Below are 25,982 nucleotides of genomic sequence, written 5' to 3' on the forward strand. Positions count from 1 at the left end.
TTTCACATGCGCGCGGCAGCAAAGTCCGCCGGGAGGAATCCATCATCCTCGATGGTGACCATATGTGGGGAAGGGGGGGGCTTAAGGCGGCCAACGGGACATCCAGCTGTTGCGCCACCAACGGTCAGGATTAGACGGCCATCCGGCTGACGGATGATCATTTCAATAAATGAAAACAAGACCCGTATCTGACCTCCCATGGCGTTGCGGGGGATCGAACCCACGACCTCAGAACTGTGAGCCTGACGTGCTAACCACACGTCCACTAGGCTGCCCATTGTTTTCCTCTGGCGGACCGGAAAATAGTGTTGTGGTGGGCCACACCTGGCCCCCGCCCCGCCACTTGGGCACCCGCCTTGGCACCTTGCCCAAGTTTACGATTTAATATTCTCATAAAGCTCCTCGGTTATGAGTCAAAAATATAAACAGACGCTGACGTTGGCCGCTCCCGTGACGGCTTGCGTGTTTTGGCATGTCGGTAACCCAAGATGAGGCCCCCCCCCCCTCCCTCAAAAAGCTGACCCCGTGTTGACTGAGGGCCACGTCAGGGGGGCGGAGTCTCTTGTACACGGCGAGCACGTACTACTTTGGCCAAAAATGACGTTTTTGGGCCGGCAAATCTGTACTGTATGAATTGGGAGGGGGGGTGCACCTGCCCGCCCAAGCGGGGGCCCCTGAACCCGGCCCCTGCCTCCCCCTCCTCTCAGCCAAAGGCCCTTTTGTCCCTCTTTTCACGGGTTCTGCTCGCCTCTGATGATGCGCCCATTGTCGGCGGCTCCGTGTGGATCGGCGCCATTCAGACCCTGTGATAAAGCCCCCTTTCACCAGAGCGAGTGGGGGGGGGGGGGTCGTGTGTTAGCCCCCACCCCCCTGAAAAAAAATGAGAGTCGGAATGCTGCTGAATTCCGTCCCGTCCGTCCCGTCCCGTCCCGTCCCAGATGAGCGGCAGAAGGTGGCGTCTGTTTTCCGGGCCGTGGGATCACACGGTGCCGCTTGATTTGAAAAGGGCTTTTTTTTTTTTTAAGAGTTTTGACCTTTCCCTCTGCACGCAAACTAACATTTGTGAGGATTAGCCCAAACGTCATTCAGTATGCTCACGACTTGTTTTTGCATAGTACTTCTTTAGTAGTGAATTTTGTGGACTATAAGTTATTTTTCAAGTCTATTAATACCTTCTTTTTTAACGGATCATTTTACCTAACTGTTTGGTTCATTTAGTTTATTCTCCTTTAGTCTCTTTCAGGTCTAATAATTATTTATTGTGACGTCAATAACCTGCAATTCTTCTTTATTAATTTTGATGTAAACAGAGTAGAGTGGATTATTATCTTCCTGGCCATCATTATTTTCAAAATAAGATTTTTTTTTATTAGTCCGAGGATGGGAGACATTTGTTATGTTGTTGTTGTCGTTATTTTAGCCCAATCAATGTTTATTGGTGATTTGAAGAATCTATGGCTTTGCAAAAGTAGGCCACGTTCCATTTCCAATTTCTCCGTTCCGTCTACATGTTAGGACAAGTGAAAAATGACTCTCTCGCCCTTCAAGAAATATTGACGGATATTTGACAGATATTTGGATGCTCTATCTGACTTTTAATAAGCTCCTTTCCCGTAAAACAAATGCCATGCAACTGGTATAATGGAAGATGATGTAAGTGCAGGATTAAAAAAACAAAAACAAAAAAAAAACATTCCATTTAACAAAAGACATCCAAAAAAAAACAGCCCTAAAACTCATAAATCAAAAATCCCTTTATCGCTAAAACAAAAGAAACCAAATTCCGTGCTTGTACTTGTTATTTTGCCGCGCGCACCAACCTGACCATTTCAAATGCAAAAAAAGAAACAAATGCCATTTTAAGGATGTTTTCCAACGTTTGAGTCGCCATTTTTTTTAGCCATCTTACATAATCATGTAGATTTATTTATTTATTGTGCGTAGCCATGCGACTGAACCAAAAGTCTTGTTTTCTTTTTTAGTCACTCGGGGAGGAAAAAACAAAAAGTCACGTCGCTGTCGATGTTTTGCTTTTTGGTGGGAGGCCAAAGAGGGAGGCTGAGGCGGGAAGTCGCCAGCAAAGAAGATTTAAAAAGACTTTGGGATGATATAAAGAGAGAGAGAGAGCTTTCACCAGGGCCTCCATTAATCTCGCTTTACAGGCTCTAAAATTAGTTTTTGCGACGATGAGACGTGTCAGGCGGATTCATTTCTAACTATTTTTGGCACGCCGCTCTGCTAGTGATGTCATGCGGAGAAAGCAGCACCAATTGCTTGCTCATCTTGGCCTTTTATACCAGTACACAACTTTAAATCGGATATCATTACCATTGTTGTGTATTACCGTCATTTCCAGATGATAAATCGCAATATTTTCATAGTTTTCCTTAGCCGGTAACAAAGTTTTTTCTTCGTTTTTCCTCTCACTATTGACAAATATACTTGTTTTATTATTTCATGTCCGTCATGAGCGTATATAAGTATATGAAATTGGATTTTTAAATATAGACATTACTTGGAAATATTCTTTATACCCTAAAACGGACTTATTATGCGCACTAAAAAGTATAAAACGAATTCAAAAGCTTTTTTAAAACAGCTTTCCAGTTTGTATTCGGCTGTTGAATGCGTGTTTTGTTTCTAGGCTGGCACGTGGCATCCGTTGAAGTGTCCAAATAAGACTAGTCCGTCATCCTATAAACGGCAGCGCGTGCGCAAAATAGCCTCGGCGGTGGGAACGCCAGTACGCTAGTTTGCGTATAGGATGCACATATGGCAGGCCAGCTCCTAAATCAAAGCTCACCCTCTCGCTTTTGACAAGCGCTCTTCTTTCAACGCTAACATGTTTACCACATCTGCCAAGGAAGCGCAAACAAGTCCACGCCATCCATCTGGGTATTTTTAGTTCAACATAAAAAAGGGGGGGATGAAAAGTTCAAGAGGGAGTAAGGAAGGAAAGAAGACACGCCCGTACGTGGCGCTAGCGAGCGCGTTTCAAAGTTATTCTGCCCGTTCTTGTTTGCAAAAAGTACTCCTGGAGGCTTCGGAGGTGAAGCTAGCAATTACACAAGAGACGGGAAGCGCTCCAGTTTGTTTTTAGATGCCTTTGGGACAAAAAAACACTGGCAAATCAAATCAGGTGCATAGCTATAACTACTAAGAAGTCAATGCAATAAGGCAATCTGTTCCAAGATGGCCGACAATTACAATTGCCCCTTAGAGGAAAACAAAGTATGTAGTAACACTTAGAAAAAAATGGCTTAAAGTGTTTGTGTAAGAATGTAAATGGTTGAAACCAGTATTCTATTTTTTAATTTTAGAGATTATGAACAAATTTTGGAGTTTAACGAATCAGTACTGTTAGCTTAAAAGCGCTAGTATTAGCCATTACGTCTTATTGTAAAAGAAATTGAAGAAAAAGTCCTAGGAAGAATGCAGGACAAAAGAAGAGCGGGTAGGGAAGTCGTAGGGAGAAGGCAGGAGGCAGGAGCTAGGAGTCTCCGGGTTTTAAGTACAAATACGGAACCGCAACGGGCCCACCGCACGCTGAAAGACTATCATTTGGATTTTCCCAGAATAGCTCCGTAAAGCAGGCGGCCAGGAGGAGACGGAATAACACGGAGTAGCACGCAAGGGCGCGACACGCCCTCCTCCGCACGCCAAGACGCAGCGTCCGCGTAGGCCACGGATGTTAGCCTTCCGACAACGGCGCTTGACCTTGACCTCCATGTTTTCACAACGCTTTGGCTTCCCTTCGGGGGTCTCCAAAGTCAACTAGCTCGAGCCCACATCCTTGAAATTCCTCCCGCCGGACCCCTTTTCCTCAAACTTCCACAATAATGTTTCCTAAATGGGTTTCTATAAGCGGCGGGCGCACTTGTAGCGGCAACTAATACTTCCTCAAACAGATGAAAGCCATGAGCTCATGAGTTAGCGTTCCCCTTCAGGCTGATTTATGACTTTGCGCCAGAAGCCGCCGCCAGCACCGCCACCACCACGACAGCGGCGACACGTCTCGGCTTACGACCGCCCGGATTTTAAAGCGTACGCTGCGTATCCGTAACCGGACGCAGATGTCCGTCGTGTTTAGCGTAGCTTTTGGATTATTCTGCAAACATTAACTTTAAGTCAATATTATCATTCGGTCTTCATAATATTAGTGGAAGAGCCGGCAACTATTTGGTCCTTTGCTAACAGGTGCTAAAATGGGTGGTTGATATAAAATGATGTTATGTTTTGCTTAGTTTTTAACAAAAAAACATCACAGCTGGTTCGTCCACAGTAATGTAAACATGGTAGAGGACCTAAAAAAGTAAAAAAATGAGATGTGTATTTGAATTAAATCCTGAATTAGCAAGTAAATTGGATTGTTTCTTTTTTAAATATTGTTTGGGTCCAAAATGAACCACTTTTAAGTCAAAAATTCCAAAAGCCAAACTTGAAAATGAGTCCTTGTTTGACCCAAAACAATGTACTATAAAGCTTTAGTACTTTGAGGGTTACATTTTTGGGCAGACTAGTAACAATACAAATGTTAAAATTACCACATACTCCACAAATATGTCCCATTCGATGTTTTGTTAGCGACAACAATTTCCCCCATATGAAAATCTATGCTATATCTGCCCATAAAGCGTCATTTAATTCGATTAAATTGAGTTTTGACGTCCATCCATCACCCCCTCAGCAATTATGCAAATACAATCGATTCTCTTTCAAGAAATATTGATAAATTTGAGCAATGTTTGGACCGGCACTCCACTTCTTTTTTTTTTTTACAAGCATCCATAACATTTGTCATTACTCCTCAACATGACACGAATAGATTTGGCCTAGCTTAGCTGACGGTGATTTCATTAAAAGATAAATAAATCAAAATCCCGCATCTGGCGTAAAGAAATTCCACAAAGATGGCCGTCGTGCGATTAGTTTGGAGTTGAATCTGTAATTTTATATCCGTTTGGACTGAACTCTTGTTTGCTAGCGGGTCGCCGAGTTTAGCGCGTAATGTAATGTGACATCTAATGTTTACCAAACTAATCAGACCCTTGCATATAGAGTATGTTTTCAACGCTGTGGGAAATATTTACTTTTCAACGCTCCGCTTATTTTCACCTCCATCGGATTTGCATCTAATCATACGTTTGGGTGAGTGTGTTGTTTATGTGTGTGTATGTTTTTGTCAATGTGTGTGTGTGTCATATGAAACCAAAGCTAACGCGGCGGTGCCGTTAGCGCCGGCAGGTCAAGCGTAAGAAGTAGGTCAGCCGTTGATTCAAAGTGGGTTACGCGAGAGGGGGGGGTCTCAGCGCCATATACGCTGTCCTCATTAACAAACAATCATAGGCGACAACAATCTATTGGACGGGAAAAGTCCAAGCTGGATAGGAGCGCTTTTTTTTTTTTTTAATGTAACCACTCTTTTTCATGGCGTCTCTAAAATAAGATTGGGATTTTTCTTCTCTGGGATCAGCAAAATAGCCCCCGGGCTAACAGATTGCGCTTCCACGCAAAGTGTCTGAGTAGCTCCACATCACAAAAAAAAAAAAGCGTCTTTATCTGGCGTCCAACCAAATTAGAGTCTGAAAATGACAGTGTTGGTTTTGTAGTGGTTGGCCCAACAGCCCCTAAAGGGTGAAATATCATTAAATCGGAAGGGAATGACCCAAATAAAATGGAACGTTTGCTGCTGCTGTTTGACTTTGAACGCACTTTAACATTTTAGTCTTAATACAAAGTCATTTTTCTCGGAAACAAACTGAATTATACGGGCTTCCATTTTCTGAAAGGTCAGAAATATTGGAATGTTTACACACAATGACAACTCAAATATTCTCATTCAGTGGCCTGCTAACTAAAAGAAAGAAAATAGTCCAAATTTGACTTTTTAGGGCTTTTGTTTGTATTGTAATCAGAAATCATAGTTGTGTTTTATGACAATTATAAAACTTAACTGAAAAAAAATCTCCGTTTATCTTATTTTTGCCAAACCAGGACGTCAAGTTCGACGTATTAATGTCCATATACAAAAAAAATGTATGTGTGTGTGGGTATGTTAAAACTACTTTACAATTCAATCCCAAAAAAATACCAATATGACTGCTTTATTATTATGTATTTATCCTAAGCTCTTGCTATTATCATCATCCATGTTCAAGACATCTGCGAAAGTTGAAATAAGAAGAAAAAAAACGATCCTCCGCACTTAATAGCGCAAAGCAATGTGTTTCCATGTACAATTGACCACATACAGGCAATTAATTCCCTGGCCAAGGTCATTCCGTGAAGGAAAAAAAACGGTTTGGCATGGCGCGATTTGTAATCGGATGTGAATAAATCATGGGCCTGACAGCAGGGATCTTTTCTGCCTTTTTCGCTCACCGCTAAAAGAACGTCTGGCCTAATTAGGTTTGATGTGAGCATTTCCTGGTGGCGCAAACCCGCTTCCAATCCTCGCACGTTGATATTTAAGGGGCTTTGGCGTCCAATCTCTCCGTGGCGGTCGCTAAAAAGCGGAAGAGTTAGCGTTGGAGCTAACGGACGCAATCTTGGAAAGCTCCAGATCAAAGATAGCATCTCAAATGGACAAATTAATGACTTTTTTGATTCCGTCCTTTCTTATCGATGGCACTCGCCCTCCCGGGACGCAAAGTCAAGGGCAACGTCTGCCATTTTCTTAAGAGTAGCGTCCCATTTGCGTTTATTTGTTTTTCAATTGGCCCGAGGTACAGTCTGGACCCAAAAAAAGTGTACGCAGAATAGTTTGCGTGCCATTGTTGGCGGCTGGAAGGCTTTCACATGAATGTCGTCGTCCAGTTTGTGTTCTGGCGACCCCCCCTCGGTGTGGCATTGTTGAATCCCAACCCGGCCATTTGCTTGGGACTTGACTTTATTTAGACGCGCCATGTCTTGCGGTTTTACGTTGCCACGGTTTACTTGGAACACTTTGTCATGTGGCCTCCCGCTTTGTATGGCAAAGAAAAAGTGCATTATCAGCTAGATTTGACCATTTTTCTCTCTTTTTCTGTCCGTTTTTGACGTCAAAAGTTGTTTGTCGACGCTAGTATCAAGACTTTGTGTGGATTTACAGTGAGAAATGAGTTTGGCTTGGGGTCATAAAGGTCGCGAACATGGGAAAACAACTTTTTTTTGCCCTTTAATGTGCAGTGATGTCCAAAAATGTCCAGGCCGGAAAGCAGAAAGGAACTTTTTGCGTTTTAAAGCCGACTTTTTTTCAACATCCGTTAGCACGTGGCAGAAATGACATTTTGGAAGTAGCTAGCCGTGGTCTGGAGAAGGCCAGTCGGTAGACAGACGCGTGGACGTGCCAGGATGTGACTGGGAGGGAGTTTGAAAACAAGGCAGGAAGGAGAGGGCCCCCCGACTTGACCGCACGCACCACTGACACGCCGGCGGGGTCTCGTCGCTCGCCAGCTGGGCGTCACGCCGCGGCGGCAGCGGCGGCCCCGTCGGAGGACCGGAGCGAGCACCTATACTTAAGCCGTCGATGAGGACATACTTGGCCTGTGTTGCGGAGTGGCCGTGAAAACAAAGAAGAGAAAGAAGAGAAAAAAAAAAACATTCTGCCTCTTTACAGGCACGCTTTCCCATGGCTTTTCGTTCAATGGCTAGCCGGCCACCCAAATCTACCGTCCGCTGTCTTGCAAATGTCGCCACGAGACTCCAAGTTCAAATGCCATTTTCTTTTCCCCCAGCTGCCGTCCCGGAACCCGCCCTCCCCATCTGTTTTCCCAAGTTAAGCCGTTCCGTGTCGCCGCCGTCGGCGCCTGTTAGCCATTAGCCACCTACGGACGATTAGCAAGGAGCGCTGTGAGGTGCGAGAGCGTGGCGCTCCCCAAAAAGATTGTTTCCATCTTTCCTTTTGGGCCACGTCGCCAGGCAACCGTTTTCCCACCCCTGGAGCGTCGACGTATCCCCAAATAGCCACGGTGGCGGGCCTTGGACGGACTTTTTTTGCTTCCGAACTGTTATTTTTAACCCCGACGCTTCCACGGGGAGAGGCCAAGGCCGGGGGCATGGCAACCGTTTGTGTTGGCGTGTCGTCCAATAGTAACGCTCACAAATCAAGACACAAAGCCACGATTGGACATTGAAAGGTTTTTTTTCAATGGCGCTCAATGAGTTCATGGTGAAGAATCAAAAAGCCAGTCATCGTCAGAATAGTTGCACGTCTTGTGTTTGTTTTTGTTTTCTTCCATTTTTTTGCCGTCGTATCCACGCCGCAACCTCCACCTCCGTCCTTCCTCGTCCTCCTCCTCCTCCTCGTCCAAGGAGGTTTGGCAAATGCTCCCGTACGGCGGCGGCGACGCATGTTGTCATTTGGATGCGAGGGGACTTCCCATTTGGGCTCCTGACATTTTCATTCAGCATAAAAAAAAAAAGAAGCGCTGGAAAAGCCTGCCTCTGAGGTCAGCCCTGAAGTATGCACGCTCTCTCTCTGGCTCTCTCTCTCTCGCCCGCCCGCCTCCATTCGCCGCCCTCGCTGTGCCCTCTGAAAAATTGCCCAGAAAATTGTCCGGATTGAAGAAAATTCGCTAAGCTACTCCACATTCATCCTTCTACTGTGAATCGATTTTCAGTTCATGGCCAAGAGATGTCCAATTCATTTCAAGTCACAGGGTGGCAGCAAACCAAGATGTCCGTCTTCACGGTGGGGCATTTCCGGGTCATTTTCTGTTGACTTGTTGGCATTTTCGGGTCACTTCTTCTAGATTATTCCACCCCCCAAAATATGTTAAAATCCTGTTTCTATCAGTCATTGTTTTAGATATGTCGTCACAGCCGTAGCCCGGCTCGCTAAGCGCCAACTTACCGGCAAACGGCGCTCCAAAAAAACAAAAAAGTGTAAGCCGCTCCCACTCTTTTTCATTGTGGCGCTTTCAGATGTTAATCAAGGAAAACATAGCATGGCAGCTTCCAGGCAAAATTCCTGTCTTTTTCATCAGGCATCTTCTTATCGCTTCATTCCCTTTCTATCTTTCAAACTCGCCTCCACGTCATCTTCAAACGGAGATTGAAGGTTTTTTTTTTTTTTTTAGCTCAAAACCCTTTTTTCGGTGCCTTTCCGAACGGCCCAAAAAGGCTGGATTTCCCGTTCAATTTCAGCCGGCCGGCGATCCGATGACGAGCTTTTTGGGCACGTTGTCAAAGAATGAGAACAAAGGGAGAAGGTCTTTTTCTTTTGGAAGAAAAAAAAAACAAACGAGTGAGACCAGCTGTCCCATCTGGGAGCATTAAGAAGCTGTTAATGAATAGTGGCGGCGAGGTAGCTCGCCACAAGTGGCGGACAGGCAGCTGGAGGAGCCAGTGGGGAGGCAGTGGGGAGGCAGTGGGGAGGCTGCTCCAGCATCTGGGCACCACATATGTACATTATATACGTTCATATGCGTACATATGTGTGAAGTCATGGAATTTTTTCTTTTTATGCTGGTCAGCTTTAATGTGTGTCATAATATTTCACATTTCTATGCAAGTGTGCATGCTTTGTTGTTGTTTTTAACATTACAGAAAGCCTCCAACCTCCATTTTTTGATATCTTTCCCAGGCTAAAGGCAATTTTCTGGACATACATGACGATATCCACTCCCAAAATGTCCTACTTTGTCAAGCTGTGAACACAACACCCCCAAAAGGAATTTGTTTGCTATCTCTAATGTGAATTCCACTTCTATTGACTCCCTTTTTTTTTTTTAAAGGAACACCATTTTCTTCCACTAGAAAATACCCACACAAATCCCAATTTTTAAAGTCTTCCTTCTTCCCATGATCACAATTTATTTGCTATCTCACAATGTTTTCTTTTGGAGGAATGTTACATTTAACCCCAAATGCCAAAAAAAATTCCTCTGCTTATCAAATTGCAAGAAAAGGGCAACACAAACTTACTCACCCTTTGGACTGTCCGTCAAGTGGGGGGGGGGGGGGGGGGGGGGCAAGACGGGGGGAGGCAGTAGGGGGGGGAGTTTGGACAATTCCAAACTAATGACTCCATCTTATCTCATGGAAAAGGCGTGGTAGCAGAAGGCGCCGTTATCGTAAGTGACCTTTCCGTGACGCCCCCCCCCTCCTTCCCAGAAGTGTGCCTTGCACGCGTACAAAAGCCGCCATGCTTTTCAGACTGGGGGGGGCAAATAGATTTTCTTGACTTTTCTTTTGTTTTGTTTTGTTTTCCCAGCCCGCAGCCAGCGTGTGCCACTTTATTGGGCCCGGGGTGCCGTAAAAAAAGACATTTTCTCCTCCCACACGCCGATAACAATGGAAGGCCGTAAATCCTAAAGTGTGCCGCTCGCCCGGTGGCTTTGGATGGACAGAAGGTCCCCCCCCCAATGCACGGTGGCTGCCGTCTTTTGTCCGGGCGGGGCCGTAAATTTCATCCGTACAGTGGCGGCATGTGCCCTCGTCAATGGAGGGTGGAGGAATTGCCCCGGAGCAGATTTTTTGGGGGGGGGGGCACTCTGGCACACACATGTCGCCGACCACACGCGTTGGCCGTGCGTGTCGATGGACGCACACTCATTCCTATGTTTACATGTTCGCAGTTCCGCTGCATAGTTTCCGCGCGGCTCAAAATGGGGGCCATTTTGGGGCAATGTTCAGACTAAAAAAATAAATAATACAGATTTACAATACTTTTAACGAGTTTAAATATTGTTTTTTTGCTGTTCTAACTTGATTGAGTGAAAGATATGAATGTTGTTTTTGGATTATATTAGATTAGATTAGATGAGATGACTTTATTAATGTATGGAAATTTCTCTGTTACAGGATTAAGAGAGTGAGAATACAGACAGACACAGGAAAAGACAACCAAGACATAAAGAAATAGGTAAGTTGATATTTTTAAAAAATATATGATTATATTTTGTATTTATTCATTAGCATGTTTAAAAATCATTTCATTGAACACTAAAGTGTAGGTCATTTTCCAGTAAGTGATAGGCGTCTAAATTTTGAGTGCTAAATTAGCCTAGCGTGACCCTGGGATCGAACCCACGACCCCCGAACAGCGCTGCAGATGAACTCCACTTTGTTAAAATACGTCTAAATAGGAACGCACAACTTGCCTCTATACTTTTATATTTCCTCATTCTTCTGAGCCACCCATCACCCTGGGGGTGCTGGAGCCTATCTCGGCTAACTACTCTAATCAGTGCAGGACATAAACATTGATTTTTTTTTTTTTGGTGTGCTTTTAATGCGATTTGTGTTGACAAATGTCTGGGTGGTCTTCTTTGTTGAGGACAAACTGTCCAGTGGCAGAAGAAGGCCTTTTTTCCCCTCTTTTCCTCTTTTTTTGGGCCTCATACATATTGAAGGACCCTCAGAGGCAATGTGCCTCCGCCCCCGTCCGTCCGTCCCTCCCGTCCGTCCGTCTATTTACATTGGAGTGTCAATCTTTTTTCTTTTTTTCCAGCCGGCATTTTGTCCCTGTTTAGAAGAGAAACTTGTTTGGGGGCTCCATTCAATGTGCATTTGTGCATTTCTTTCTCACAGCAATTCTGGCTGCCTTAAAAGCTCCTCTTTTTTTCAAAACTTGTAAACATGGGACTCTCAATGCGGCGTCTCCGCTTATTCAGGCCCAACTTTTCTTACAAAAAGCCTCACAGTAAATCTGCCTTTTCTGGATTCCCTGGCACTTATTTGAATCGTCTCCAAAAGCTGATTTTCCATTTTTCTTCCATATTTTCTATTGAATTCTTTTTGAATTGCAATTTCTCCAATTGTTAAAATAGTTATAGCCGTGAATGGATGTTGCCATTGTACATATTATTTCCCTAACTTCATATTCTGTGAAGTTTTCAGACTTATTTGAGTGTATTTTGATGAAAAACACGGCAATTTGCGTCATCACGTGATGGTTCCCCGTCAAATGATTCATCACGGAAAATCCTCCCCGGCCTCAAAAAAAAAAAAAAATCCATGGCGACGGCTCACGGGTCAGCACACTGGCTAATTAGTAGTGGCCAAACCACCATTTTTTTCCTTTTTTGTTCCATCCCATTTGGCTTTGGTGTTGCTTCCCGTATCGGTTGTCTCAAGTGCGTGGATGTTGTTTTTTTTGTTGCGTTTTTGCGTTTTTGTTTTTGCCGGCTAAGCGCTTTACTTGGGTCTGGGCTGGCTCGCCTCCTCCTCGCTTCTGGTGGTTATCTAACGCCCGTCTTACCTCCTCCTCCTTCTTCCTTTCCTCTTTTTCCGCCTCCTTCTCAGCTGCTCTTTGTCTCTCGCCTGGGCGCCCACCGGCGGATGCAGAGTAGCAAATACGTATCAAAATAACACGCGTCCATCCTCCGAAACTCAAGCGTCCCTTCCATTTTACAGCCGTCGTCAATGCAATTTGGGCGAATTAACGAGTGGTTAAATAGACATCCAGCCTCTAAACTCTTGTTGACTCACATTTTCTAATTTGCGATGCTAACGAATGACCTCACATTGTTGGCAAAGAGGCGCCAACAATGGCCGACAAGGGCGGGCAGCGGCGGCGGCGTCCCAGGTAGCCAGGCAAATACGCGGAAGGAGGGATTGTTTGGGGATGGGAGCGTAATGAGAAGGCAGGGCCACGCCACAACTAGCGTTGGGATGTCGGTGCCAAAAAGACTTTTCTCCTATAATTCGTCCCAACTTGAGAGGAAAGTAAAAACAAGCAAAAAAAAATGGAGGCTGTTTACACGGCGGTGGAGTAAAGTCTAATTACAGAGAGCGCTCTTGCTTTCACGTCTTCTGATTTGAAATCAAGTTGAAGAGAAATTGGATGAATTTGTTTCAAGGCAAAGTTGTCACCTGATTGGCTGGTCAATTTTTCCATGTCATATGTAAGCCAATGCTCCTTTAGCCAATCAAATATGCTATTAGGAGGCTAAAAGGCTAATGGATTAGCATGCACATTTATTTTATTTTCCCTTTTTACCCTATTTGGACAAATTTGACATTTTCTCTGCTTGTACTTCAAATGTAAACAGTATATATATATTTTTCTTTTGCTCAAAGCTACTCACGACGTCATAGGCTTTAAAGAAGGGCCCATTGGTATGGATGCTCACGTTTTGGCTAACCTACGTTTATCATCTTATTGGGGAACCGCAGAATAATTTGGGGCTTTGAGGTAAACGGCTTTAAAAGCTCCAGAATAACGACAGCGCGTGGGTTGCCAGCTTTGGCTCCCACTTTACGTGGGGATTCCATATTTTATAGGCTGTTCAATTATAAACGTTGCCGCAGCACATCCGCCGTCCGACCAGCGATCTGGACATTCTGGTCAGAAGCTTTTCCATTGGATGGCGGCTTAGCAAATAACGTCTCCTGCGCCTTGTCATCTCCCCGGCGGCGGCGGCGGTGGCCATTGTTTTCTGGAGCTGAGCGCCTTTCTTTCCCTCGGATTGCAAACGCATTTTTTCTTGCGCTGACCCGCCTGACATCCAATCGTGTGCTAATTAGCATATATCTATATATATCTATGCGTTTGCCGCTTGTCTTTCTTTTTTTTCAGAGCTGAGATTACATAAACGATGGAAAATGAGCGTTGAATGCGTCGCCCCCGCCATGGCGCCTGGGGGGTTTACCCGCGTATTTTGTCAGGAGGAAGAAAAAATTGGAGTATTTTGCCATCCATCAAGGCTACAATTCTACAACATAACAAAACCAGGGTTAAATTGTCTGGTCATGGCCCAGCTCCGGCACCCTGTCAGCCCAGTTCCTTTAAAATAACAGGTTTCCTCAAAAATATATTTGTGTTTTAGGAGTAAGTTAGGGCAAAATGACGTTTCTTAAAGTATATGTTAGAAAAAATTCATGTTAAAACAGAGCAAAAATGTATTTTATTTGATGTATGTTATAACAGAATGGTGTTTTTTTTAATTACCATGAAAAAAAGACTGAAAAAAATCGAATGTTTTGATCATGCAAACAAGTTGCGCTTCCTGAAAGTACGTGCGCTCTTGCTCGGACCGTATTCTGATTGGCTGCCCGTCAGCGAGGGGCGTAGTTATCGTTTAACCAAATCAGACGCCACGCCGCCACCCGCGTTCATTCACGACGGATCTGCGTGGCGTCTACGAGCTCTGCGCGTTGATTTCAAACCTCTCTGAGACGCCTTTTACCCTCTTTTTTTCCACGTTTAGCCTACAATTCCATCGCCTTCGAAAGCCGGAACTTTTGCTTTCTATACCATCTTATCTGAGCACGCATTTGTGTTTGTGTTTTTTAGCGTGCGCGTGCACGCCTCGGCGTCGTCCACTATGGATTTCCTTTGGATTGTGGCTTTCCTGGCGTGCATGTGCGCGCGCCTGGCTTCGTCCGAACGTCACAGCGTCTTCTGGAACGGCACAAATCAAAAGTAAGTTGACATTTTTTACCCACTTTTACACTTTTTTTAGTGGACTCACCCCCTCCACGCACTCGCAATGAATTGGTGATGCGAACAATTTGCCTGCTGTTGTTATGATAATGACTTAAAAGCTGTAGGGAGTCGAGAAACCCCCCATGTTACCCCCCATCTCAACTCTTTTCAACCTGTTATTATTATTATCATGGCATATTTTAATCCCCTTGCACAATGCGCCATCGGCACGGCTAGTGTTGGAAAAACAAGTTTGGAGGGCTGAAAGCTGCTTAAAAAGTGATGCACGTGTGCTTTAGTAGTCTTAGTTCGCTTGATTAAACAGCTTTGTGTTGATTTATTTGATGGCAAAGTTGGGTTTTTGTCGAGTCGCCATCATTTTAGATTAATTGGTCTGGCTGGCATTTAGAACAATTCTTTTTTTTTCTCAGTCTGGTTGTAATCGTACACTGTAAAAAGTGGTGGCTGAATTACATGTTGGTTTGACTAAATGAGTTTGTAGATTTATGTCCATGTTTATATTTTATTGGGACTTGTACACTGGAACTGGTCTTTGTGTGGTTTCCATATGTAACAGATAGAATATGGTGTTAAGAATGAATGTTTTGGTACCATTTTTGGCAACAATACGTACTTTTATAGATCATTGTTGTAGTGTTTACATTCTTGCGGTGGAATGTTAGTGCAGGATTCCTCTTTTTTTTGGATGCCTTTAACAAGTTGAAAGTGAGTAAACGTCAATTATTTGAGCATGTTCATAATTTCTACAGCGGAGTGATTATGCATCATATGCCTGCCTTACGGGCATAATTATGTGTCATTTTGAGGTACTGCGTTTAAATCCACCAGTCTAAATACCGCTGGAATTTCAATGTTTTTATATGTAGTCATAATTGACATGTTAGTCCTGGCATTAAAGTTGCAGTATTGTGCACTGCACCATTCCTATATTGCCATATGCCTTTTGTCACTATGATTACACGTAGTATATGCCGTCTGGCCATTTTTTTGGACGCTTTTATTTACACTTTTCCTTCGTTTTACTGACAGAGTGCAGAAATTTCCCCGGAATAATGACGTGTGCGCTTCATATTTTCACCCATGCAAATGTGACTCATGACATGTTGAAATATCTTTTGCAATATCCTCTTCATTTGACAGCCCCCGCCCGCCATGCCCGTCTTAATAACGTGCGTTTTAGATCAAGAGTGGCTTGGAGGAGGAGGCGGGGCTTCCACGCTGTCAAGTCCACTCCGGAACGTTCGTATTTCAGGCGATGGGTCGGAGCGCTAATGGCGGGCGACGGACAGCCGGCGGGTGGATGGATGGCGAGGTCGCTGGGTGGGGGGGTGATAGTGGGGGTGCTCCATACAAGTGGGGGTCAATTAGACCTGCAGGGAGTAAACACAAGGGTAAATTCCCACAAAATGGCGCCAAGGGAGACGGGCGACCAATCCTTTGTGGCTGAGCGGGGATTGGATGTCAGTGGCGACCTATCATTTTGTGTTTGGGATGCTAGAAAAAAGTATGCTAGCTACAGTTCAGGGCTGAAAATGCTAATGTTTGATTTTCCTGATAATCTTAACCTAAATTTGACCTTTGACATTTGGCCCAAAAAAAAACAAAAACATTCCAACTTTCCCAGCCGCACAGCCCATAATGTATTTTGTTGTGCTGGTTTGACGCTAATCTGTCGCTTTTGCCGCTGGTTATTTTTATTTCCCCGCGTAATCCTGGGCCTTCGCGGGAAGAAAAAAGCCAACGCTTTTCATTTGTTGCTTTTTATCCGAGCCGGCGTTGGCGTTGCCCCTCTGACCCGTCACTCGATACAGTGTGTTGATTTTTAACCCCCCCCCCCCCATCTCCATCCCCATCCCCAATCATCCCCCACCTCTCCTCATCTCCAGCGGTGGGTTTCATCCGGGAGCATTAGGCTTGTCATCTGTCTTCACTCAAGGGTGGAGAAGCTTTCCCCTCCTTCTGCCACGCTACTATTCTTTCTAGTTGTTTTACTACATCCGTGACTAGCTATAAAATGGTTGCTAGCCAATCAACTAAACCAGGATTAAAGTCGCTTTGGCCCACTTTATTTCTTTTGGCTACAAAAAGTTCACTCTGAAAGCCAGTCCTCCTTTTTTAAGTAAAATGGATGTCTATTGTGGTCCATTTAGTCAATTTAGCTTAAATTCTTTATCATTTTTAGGTACAAAAATCCATTTGGCGACCCCTGCTCCAAACAAATTAGACTTCAATTGGTGTCAATGGCAGGCAAGGAGTCCGTTTTTACCATCCCGCCGTGGGCCTTAAAACGGCCCACATACCCTATGTTGGCCCACCCGGAGTTTTTTTTTTTTTTTTTTTTTTTTTTACAATCAAGCTCCCCCGGTTGGCCAAGCCCGACTGGCCGCAAATTGCGCGCTCGGACGCCGACATCCAAGGTCGAGGCCGGCTTAATGACTACTTTTGTTTGGGGGTGAATTCCCAAATAGTTTCCGCACTTCCTGACCTGTTTTTTTTATTCTCTCTCTCTTTTACGGCGTGAGCGTGCGAGCCTCTTTGTGCAGGACCAGGAACTTTTTAGTCAGCGCGCACTTGTTGCTTCCCAGAAACAGGTCGGCCAGGCGGCGTGGGTATTTCCGTGTGTGTGTTTGTGTGGTATTTGCGTCCGAGCAGATAGCAGTGAGTCAAACATTCTCGTACACATTAACGCGCAGTCTTAACACGAAGACTTCCATGTCTTTGACCCCTCAGTTAACTCTTACCAAGCCTTTAAAGCCAACAAGTGCATTGAAGCATCTTGTGCGGCGGGCCTTTTTCAATGATGAATAAAAGCCAGCCCTAGTTTGGACACCCCCTGATTTCCTATATTTCAGGTATTTTTAACTGGGCTTTCAAGCGTTCCATATGGACGTTGTCTGGTCCCCCAGCTCGCCTACAAATTAGCCCGTTTTGGTCACGGCGCGCCCCCTAGAAAGAGAATTGTAACCGGCGCGACCGATTGATGCTCGGGGGCGGCCTGGCTAGCAAGTGGCCCGGGCCTCTATCAATCTGTCAGTCATTCCGGAGTGGCGGTGGTCCTTTCAATGCGGGGCCGGGGGGGTCCCCGCCTCCTGGAAAAGTCTCATTCTCCCATAGCTGGGCTTTTTTTTTTATTCCAACTTTACAAGCTGCGCCCTTTCAGTCTATTATTTCCTATTGCAGCGAAAGGAGGGAAGCATTCTCAGAGGTGTGGAATTTTCTCAGCGTTTTTTTCTTGGCACCAGGAGCCAAAAAGCCTTTGCAGCTTCCACAAAAAAATGGCGAAGATGCACTAGCTAAGACCCCTTTATTGAAATATCTCGCCGGCATTTGAATGTTTTGCTCTTATCATGACTGCTGATGCTGTGAGCATCAAGTCACACATGTGCATTTGTTTTGAAGAATTGCTCCGTCTGGGAATCTAACCTCCCCGCCGGTGACGCCAATTCAGTGGGAATGCGTTGCCAGATAAGCAACGCGTACCAATTTTCCCAGGCACTTCTTTCAGAACACGTTGAGTCCCCCCCCCCCCCCCCCCCTCTCCCCAAATGTCTTGGTCCCCGACCACTTGGCCTCGTTTGCCACCGACTCGGCAGGGAAGCCAACCGGGCCAAAGGTCGCTTCCTCGTCGGCGCTCGTCCAGCGAAAATGCCCAGGTCGCTTATCCCCCCCCCCCCCTCCTTGGCCGCCTTGGCTTTCCGTTGGCTTGTTTTTCCCGGGAAAAGTGCGTTTCCCGTCTGCGTGGTCAACAATAGTGCTTCTCACACATTGGCTATTGTTTCCCAGGCTCTTGAAAGCCTTCCGAAGATTAGCCCCGTTTCATAGACGGCCATTGTTTTAGACCCGAGACGTCTGGAATGGACCTCTGCTCGCCGTCCAGATCGTCCCCGTCTCCGTTTGGGATCCGCGACGTCTCCTCCCGAGCCGTCCTCTTGTCTCTGTCTCTTATCTCGGCACCAGACTTCCTTCCCCCTCGGGCTGGGCCCCGGCCCGAGAGCGGCTCGGCCCGTAAAGGCCCGCTAATCTCCAGTAAGACGGACAGCGGGATCCCATATGATCTGGTTTTGTTGTGTAAATATGGGACATTATTTCATTTAATGCGCCAAAGTGGGACCATCCCTTAAGCGGGCGGGCGGCCGGGGCGCCGTATCCTCGCCATCTGGAAGTGAGCGCTAACACCGCCACAATTCCAACCTGAAACGCTAGTCAGTCATTAGGGATGAAACCATTTATGGTTTACCCATAAACCCCGGCTGAAATCTATCTGTTGTATTACCTCGCCGCAAAGAAATCTGCTCACGTTTTTTTTTTTAATCAAATCGGCATTTGATTGTCTTAAGGAATCAATTTATTTTCACACTATGCAAAAGACATGGTGGAAAACTCTGCGTATGCGTGGAAAGCCCCCCACGGGACGTCATTCTTTGACCCAAAGCTTTGAATTTTGTCCCCCCGGAATAGCCGAGCGACGGAGGCGCCCAACAAAGGCGGAGTGACGGCCAAAAGCGACTCGACATTGAGCGCAGGAAGTGGCACAAAGAGCGTCCCCCGGAATATTATGTTCCAAAAAGAAGTCCAAAGGGCCTATTTGTCCCCATGGCGACCGCTCGCAAACTGTGGGTGGGAGAATGTTGCATTTTTGGAATTGCGGCCGAGTCGGGCCGCCGTCGGCTCGGGCGGGGGACGAAGCCGGGGGTCGGAGGTGGGCGTGGCTAAGGGGGGGACGTCGCCTCTGCTTATTGAGGGGGGAAAGTCAGGCGGCCAGTGGGAGGAGGTGAATGGCAGTGATTGATGAAGAGCAGGAACGCGCCACGGCCTCACTTTGCTCTTTCTTACTTACTCTTTTTTCCGTGTGGTGACAACTTGCGTCTTTATTACTTCTTGTGCTTAGAGGTGGAAAAAATGTGGCTTTGGCTAGCATTTGCTTCTCTTAAGGACATATATATTGTTTCATTTTTATCATCAAATGTCAACAGTTGTAGTACTTCAAGTTACAATTCCCCATACCTGATTCCAATGAATAAGCATCTTAAGTTAGTGGTAAGATGACTGATTTTTCCATGTAAAGTTAGAGTGTGCATAATGTTGATGTTGCCCACTACTGGCCTGGCATGCACATGACAACCTTTTAACTCAATTTTTCAGCTCAAATGGCTTTGACTTGGATGTTATGGTACTATAAGTGTTTTTTTTTTTTTTTTTTTGTAAAAGCCCTTTTTCCTCGATCTAGATTTGGCAAGCGCCTTCAACTGGACTGGTTCCCTTTAAGCCCCCCCGCCCTCGGGCATTAAACAGGGTCTGGTGCCACTCAATGGACTGAGCCTGGCTTCTGCTCCAGTCAGTAATCCAAGCTCGGATGAGACGATTAGGTAGTCCCGTCCACCCCCCCCCCCCTCCCCTCAACCCCTTTCAGCTCCCCCCCTCCAACATTCCGGGTTCACTCATCCACAATGTAGGCCAGTCACCTTTTAAATCACATTAGCGGCGCGAGTAAAAGCCCCGGGGATGAAAACAATCACGTGGGCGCCGTGTCCGTCGCCTTTAGATGAATCAAAAAAAAAGTGGGAATCGATCGGCCACCCTCGCCGGTGGCTCCCCCACCCTCGTCGTCCGGACGCTTTTGATCCCGGCCCGACATTCCGCCGAGCGGCGGCGGCGGCGGAGTGGCGAGATGAGAGGCCGACGGACGGATGAAAGGCGCTGGAGAAGAAAGCCCCAACAGATTAAAGAGAAGAGATTAGAAGTCGACTGAAGAAGGGCCAGTAAATCGGCAATTTCTTCAGCCTCGCTCACTTGATTTAAAAAAGAAATATCTCAAGGCACTGGAATTAAATATTGAAAATAACGGCAAAATAGTTCTTCTAATAATCTTTAGTGTTGGCATGTTTATATTTAGCTGTTTTTTGCGTTATTAGGCGAGCTCCCATGGCTCAAGTCTCCATCCGTTGACGTAAATTGTTGATTGACTAGCATAAGCCACTCTCCGCTAATGAGCTCATGCTAACATTTGAATGGACAACCACTTTAGCTCTCCCCCAAATCCTTGACTCTAGATTTCCCCCCCTCCCCCCTAAAAAAAGTTCTTTCCACCCTTGACCACCTGACATTCCTTCCCCTTCTTCCACAGCCAGGGGCTTTAGCGCCATCCATTTGTTAGCTTCAAGCCTTTGACCGCAAGCTAAGTCATCCCTTTTGAAGTGCGCTATCCGCCATCAGTTAATTAAGCTGATGAAGTCGGCCCATTCATTGGCGAGGTGTTACGGGGAGAACAAAAAGGCAGCCGGCTAATTAAACAAATTATTTGCTATTAATAAAGGGAGGGGGGGGGCTGTGTGGCTAGCCGGCCTCCCTCTGGTGTCAAGTCAATGCATGAAACAGTGGCTATTGATAACTGTAGCACCCCCACAGAGAGAAACTTCAAAAACAGGCCCCAAATGTAAGCCCTTTGACCCCGCCCCCTAGCCTCTTGGCCCACCCCCCCTCCACAGCCTAAAGGGACTGGGAAGTGGGCATAATTACCCCCCTCCAGGGTGACTTTAATACCCCCTTTTTTGGCTTTTTAACGGCACCCCCACAGGCTACCACATGGAGATCGTACTGAAACATGCTAGCCAGTAGGCGTGGCTTTTGGGGGGGGGGGGTTGTTTGTTTGCGTTGGCTATTCGCCAAAGCGGGGTGGGGCGGTGTGAGGCGCTGTGGTTGATAACCTTGTCGGGGAGAGTGTCCAACGGCGCTATCGATTGGAGCGGCATTGAAAAGCGCCGGCGGCTAAAACAGTCCAATCTGGTAAACAGAGCGGAGCGGTTAAGTGGCCACAAAGCCCAGCAAAATCAGCGTTTGCGCGCAGCCCGTCTTAAATTAGGCCGCCATTGGCCTTATCTGCTCATCGGGCGTGAAGGGAGCGCGATCCAGCGCCGCTCGGAGCCCGGCCGTCTGTTCCGGCGCCCCCGGGACAAGCTAAACACAATACACAAGCTAACGAGTAAAGAAAAAACTGACATTTTGTTTCCATATCAGGACTATTTTAAAATGATTTTTGATGCATAACACAAGTAGAAATATGCCAAACTGCCTCAATGTAGTCTAACGGCCATTTTATTTCCGTATCTAATCAGACCAATAGCTAACAACAAGCACTAGCTTTTTAATTCAACTTCCCCGGCCTAATCTGGCATCCCGACAGGCCCTCCCAGCACCACTAGCCACCCATTGCGCACCCCTGATCCCCTGGGGACTCCTTGGACATCCCCCCAAAAATCCTTTAAGCCCTAAAGACGCCATTAAATGGCGCTCCTGCCCGAGTGTCGACAAGCTCTCCGCCATTGCGTATTGCTTGCAAGCGCAACAGAAAGCGATATTGGTCCCGCCTCCCCCTCTACCCGTTGTGTCAATATTTAAAGTGGGCCCGATTCCTGGGCCCCCGGGGACCTCCCGCTGATCCGCTACAGTCGGAAGACGGTAAACCGATAGGCACGGCTGCAAAGTGTGGATGTGAGGGCTTCATTGTGTGCAAATGGCGGCCTTTGGGTTGTTGATAGATGGGGCTTACTCGCCGGGACGCTTCCTCGCCGCTCACGGATGACGGACCGTGGGAGGAGAGCTCGGGAAAACCTTCTCTGACAAATCCCCCGAGACGATAGTATTATATCTCCTCCGTAGGAAGCCGTCAAACACTCTAACCGTCCAGATAAAATCATTCCGAAGCGGCTCTTTTGTCTCTTTCGAGGCAGAAAGTGGAGTCCATGTTGTAAAAAAATGCCGTTGGCCATACGCTTTGACTTGCGAGCAGGAATTTGAGATATGCACGTAGCGCTAGCTGGGCTAATAAGGATTTTTCTTGTGTCTGGCAGGTTTTTATGGGACGATTACACGGTGGAGGTGAGGCTCAACGACTACCTGGACATCGTGTGCCCGCATTACCCGCAAGGCGAGGTCCCCCTGCTGGACGCCGAGCGCTACGTGCTCTATATGGTGGAACGCGAGGACTACCAGTCGTGCAAGCCGCAGTCATACGAGCAGATGCGATGGGAGTGCGGACACCCGTTTGCGCCGCACGGGCCCGAGAAGTTCTCCGAGAAGTTCCAGCGCTTCACGCCCTTCACGCTGGGGAAAGAGTTTCGACAAGGGGAGAGCTACTATTACATCTGTGAGTCCATTTTTTTTTAATACTGACATAGATTTAACAATAGAAACAAGCTAGCTAATTAGCCACAAACCATGCCATCAAAATAGCCGCTCTTGTGTTTATATTGGAATTCTTGTTTTGTAACTTTTGACATTACATTTTTCAAAAACTAATTGGGTCAGGAACTTAGTTCAAAATAAAAAGTAAACACAAAAGTTAATACCCCACATTTGGGTTGACGATATCCATAGCATAGAGTTGCTCAAGCGCTAATACTTTAATGATAGCGCAACTTGAACTCGGCCACTTCCAAACGTCTCCTGTTTTCGTTCGCCGCTGACGCGATAAGCCCGACGTCGGGGTGTCGTCTCGCCCCCGCGCGTACTCGGGTTGCCCGAGTGTAACCGCGCCGGCGGAGTCGGGTTATCGCCCCGACCGCCGCCGTAATTAGATAAGCGGCGGGGCTCCGGTGATGCGGTGGTTAGCTCCGATGCTAATGCACATGTGTGTCTCTCCCTTTCCCCCCTATCCAGCCAAACCTTTGCACCATCACGGAGAAGAGTGCCTGCGGCTGCGGGTGGACGTTGTAGCGGCCGACGGTGAGAATCGATGGCGTCCTTCGCCCTGTGATCAGTTTTTTCCAGCTTGAATTAACCCCTGTATTTCCATGGCAGGCTCTCAAGAGGCCAGAGTGTCTAAAGGAACCACGACCGGCGACGCGGCGGGAACAGGGGGCGGCGGTGGCGGCGTTCACAACCCGTCCAACAGGTTGCCCGCAGGTATGCTATTGACCAAAAAAAAAAACGTGGAAAAACCAACGACTTCCGGCTGACAAACCACTTTAATATCGTACTATTATTTCCGTAAAAATACAAAGTAAGTCTTCAATCTCGTCAACTTTGACCTTGTCATCGTACAACTTTCCGACTGTAATGCTCTCGAGCTGTATGCGGCTCCCTTCCGGCCAAAATGAATTAGATTGATCACATTTTTTATATATACTGAGGTTGTTTGGCTTTTTTATGCCGCTTCTGACTGCCAATCAATCATCTTTGCCTTGCGTGTTCTTCCCGATTTCACATTTTTACTCTCGGCATCCAACATGTTGGCCACCACGCCCACTCTAACGTGATGGTAGGCTAACCCCGCCCCTTTTCTCTCCGTCCCTGCAGCCGACGACCCGGTGGTCGGCGTCCCCGAAGTGCGAAAAAGCGTACGGACCAGCTCGGCGCCGTCCACATCGCTCTCTATCCTGTCGTCGCTCGTCCCGTTCTCGCTACTCCTACTCTTGTTGCACTGAGGAGCGTTCTCGCCATCTTTTTTTTCCCCTTTTTTTTTTCTTTTTGGGACCACAACGAAGTCTGCGGGGATTTAAAAACCACCGACCACTAGAGCTCCGCCCTCTGGCCGGCCACGGGGCGAGACCGGAGGAGAAAGAATAGACGGCCGTGTGATTGGCTACGGATAGAAAATTGACTCCGCCCCGCCGTGGAGCCAAAGACGGGTACTTATCGTTGGGGTATCGTCGGCGTGCTATTTGCGAATCGTCGCGACAATTTCCGGCGGCGTGGGCGTTTCCACTTGACCCCGCCCTATCCTAAATGTAGCATGGAGGGACCACGGTTGTCACGGCAACCACACAATGATACCCTGCCGTCGGGAAAAAAAAACAATTGTTTGTACATTCTGTGAAGATAATTTATGAGACGGCATGGGTGACTTTTTTGTACATAACGCGCGCGAAAGAGAGAAAGAGAGAGTGACAAAATGGCCGAAAGCAAACACTGACTTGTTGTGTGTTTTTGTATCTCAGCGAGAGGGAGGCTGGTCCTCTCTCCATCTTGAATCCCATCTCGACAAACCCCCCAAAAAAAGAAAACACTCGGTAAAAATGCTATTTAAAAAAAACTACTACGATTAAGCTATGAGCGCATTCAATTAGGATTATTGGAAAGGACAAAAACACATCCGTGTTTAACAGTAAGTGTTTTTTTACGGAAATAACTTTTTGTAAATGTGTAAGTAAAGCAAGTGTATCATATGTAAATACATAGAAGATTATATTAAAAGAAGAAAACTGTTTGATATGACTAATGTGACATTTTCATGTGGAATAAAAATATTTTGGGGAAAACCAAAACGGTAAAGTAGACTTTTATTTTTCTATTTACAGCAGTTATTTTTGATTTCTTTCTTTGTCACCATTTTACTTATGATTTTATTGACATTCACTGTTGTTGGATCATGTTTGTCTGAATTTTTAGGTCAACTAGAGTGATATGATTTAATGTTTTATTGTATTGTACTTTCACTCCCCTTGTTTTTAGCATCAAGCTAAAGATGGCTAACATGTGTCCCCTAACATGACAGGACGAACAACGGGCCGAGTGTAGCTGTGGGACTTGTGAAAGCGGCAAAAGAGCGCAGCCGCCGACTTGAAAGGTGACCCCGTTTACTTCCCACAGGTTTGCCTTCAAAACTTGACTTTTAACCCGCCGCCGCGTCATCCGTTCGCCTCTTCTTTACGGCCGGGACGCTAAAAACAGCTGTGGCGACAAACGCGGGTGCCGCTTAGCTCCCCTGTGTTTTTTATAAACATGGCGGGCTGTAAATTACAGCGGCTGACCTTTTGACCTCTCCATGCGGAGACGCTTTCTCTTTTTCTTGACCCGTGTAAACTAGAAATGCCACTAAAATAGCTATTTGACTCCATTTTGCTCCATTTGACTCCGTTCTAATCCTTTTAAAAGCGAAAGAGGCGGGACTTGTCGTTAAAAAGCACCAGTCTGCGCTCTTTTTTTACAATTTGGGCCTATTTTTCAGTTTTCACGATAAGATGGGAGGAAGAACTTCTCTTGTGAGTTCAATAAGAGGTGCTATGTACTTTAGATTCTAAATACGGGTTTTTCTGCAGGCTCTTTTGGGCTTTACAGGCCGGGGGTGCTACAGTAAAGTCATCTGCACTAAGGCCAAATGTTTTTATTTGCCAAGTTACGCGATGCCGTCACGGCCGAGGCTACTCTTTGTTGGCGCGCAACGGGGGGGACGTGCTTAAGAAAAGCTGTGTGCCAGAATGGCATTAGCTCGGGGCTAGCAACTCTCTTGAACTTGTGCAACACAGCGGCCCACCAAGGCCGCGTGGGAAGCTAACAAACTCGCGGATAACCTAAGTTTTATCCCGTGAAAGTTCGTCTAAGGTCCTTTTTACTGTAAAACTCCATCCGATCCATGTAAACGTATTACAAAAACACAATCGTCATCCCAATAGAGCATTTTTCTAACCCACAATTCAGACTCCTTTGTAAACCATTCCCACAGCAGTTAATGTAAATTTAAAGGTCAGATTGGGGAGCAACTTTTAGGAACGTTCCACGAAGGAAGACAGGACAGAATGTACCTGCAATCGTACTACTCGAGGAGGTTTTGCGGACGTGCTGACGCAGACGCTTGAGGTCAAGAGAAAAAAAAAAAGGAGCCAAGAAAAAT

The 25,982-nt window shown here is 46.3% G+C and overlaps 1 protein-coding gene across 1 annotated transcript; it reads left to right on the plus strand.

The window, feature by feature from the left end:
* Positions 1-14,021: 14,021 nt before the first annotated feature.
* On the plus strand, positions 14,022-24,636 carry LOC144215192 (ephrin-A1-like). The gene is made up of 5 exons (XM_077744025.1): positions 14,022-14,350; positions 22,222-22,517; positions 23,030-23,095; positions 23,171-23,275; positions 23,669-24,636. The coding sequence occupies exons 1-5, from the start codon at positions 14,253-14,255 to the stop codon at positions 23,794-23,796; spliced, it is 693 nt and encodes a 230-aa protein (XP_077600151.1). The 5' UTR covers positions 14,022-14,252; the 3' UTR covers positions 23,797-24,636.
* The last annotated feature ends 1,346 nt before the right edge of the window (positions 24,637-25,982 follow it).

Source organism: Stigmatopora nigra, chromosome 21 (assembly GCF_051989575.1).
Source record: "Stigmatopora nigra isolate UIUO_SnigA chromosome 21, RoL_Snig_1.1, whole genome shotgun sequence".
NCBI classification, from domain to species: domain Eukaryota; kingdom Metazoa; phylum Chordata; class Actinopteri; order Syngnathiformes; family Syngnathidae; genus Stigmatopora; species Stigmatopora nigra.

What these genes read in the sequence shown, in the direction of transcription:
- LOC144215192 (XM_077744025.1), top strand. Translation starts at nt 14,253, where the DNA reads ATGGATTTCCTTTGGATTGTGGCTTTCCTGGCGTGCATGTGCGCGCGC. An exon ending in GGAGAGCTACTATTACATCT is followed by an intron (nt 22,518 to 23,029) that starts GTGAGTCCATTT and finishes CCCCCTATCCAG; the next exon opens with CCAAACCTTTGCACCATCAC. An exon ending in GTCCAACAGGTTGCCCGCAG is followed by an intron (nt 23,276 to 23,668) that starts GTATGCTATTGA and finishes CCGTCCCTGCAG; the next exon opens with CCGACGACCCGGTGGTCGGC.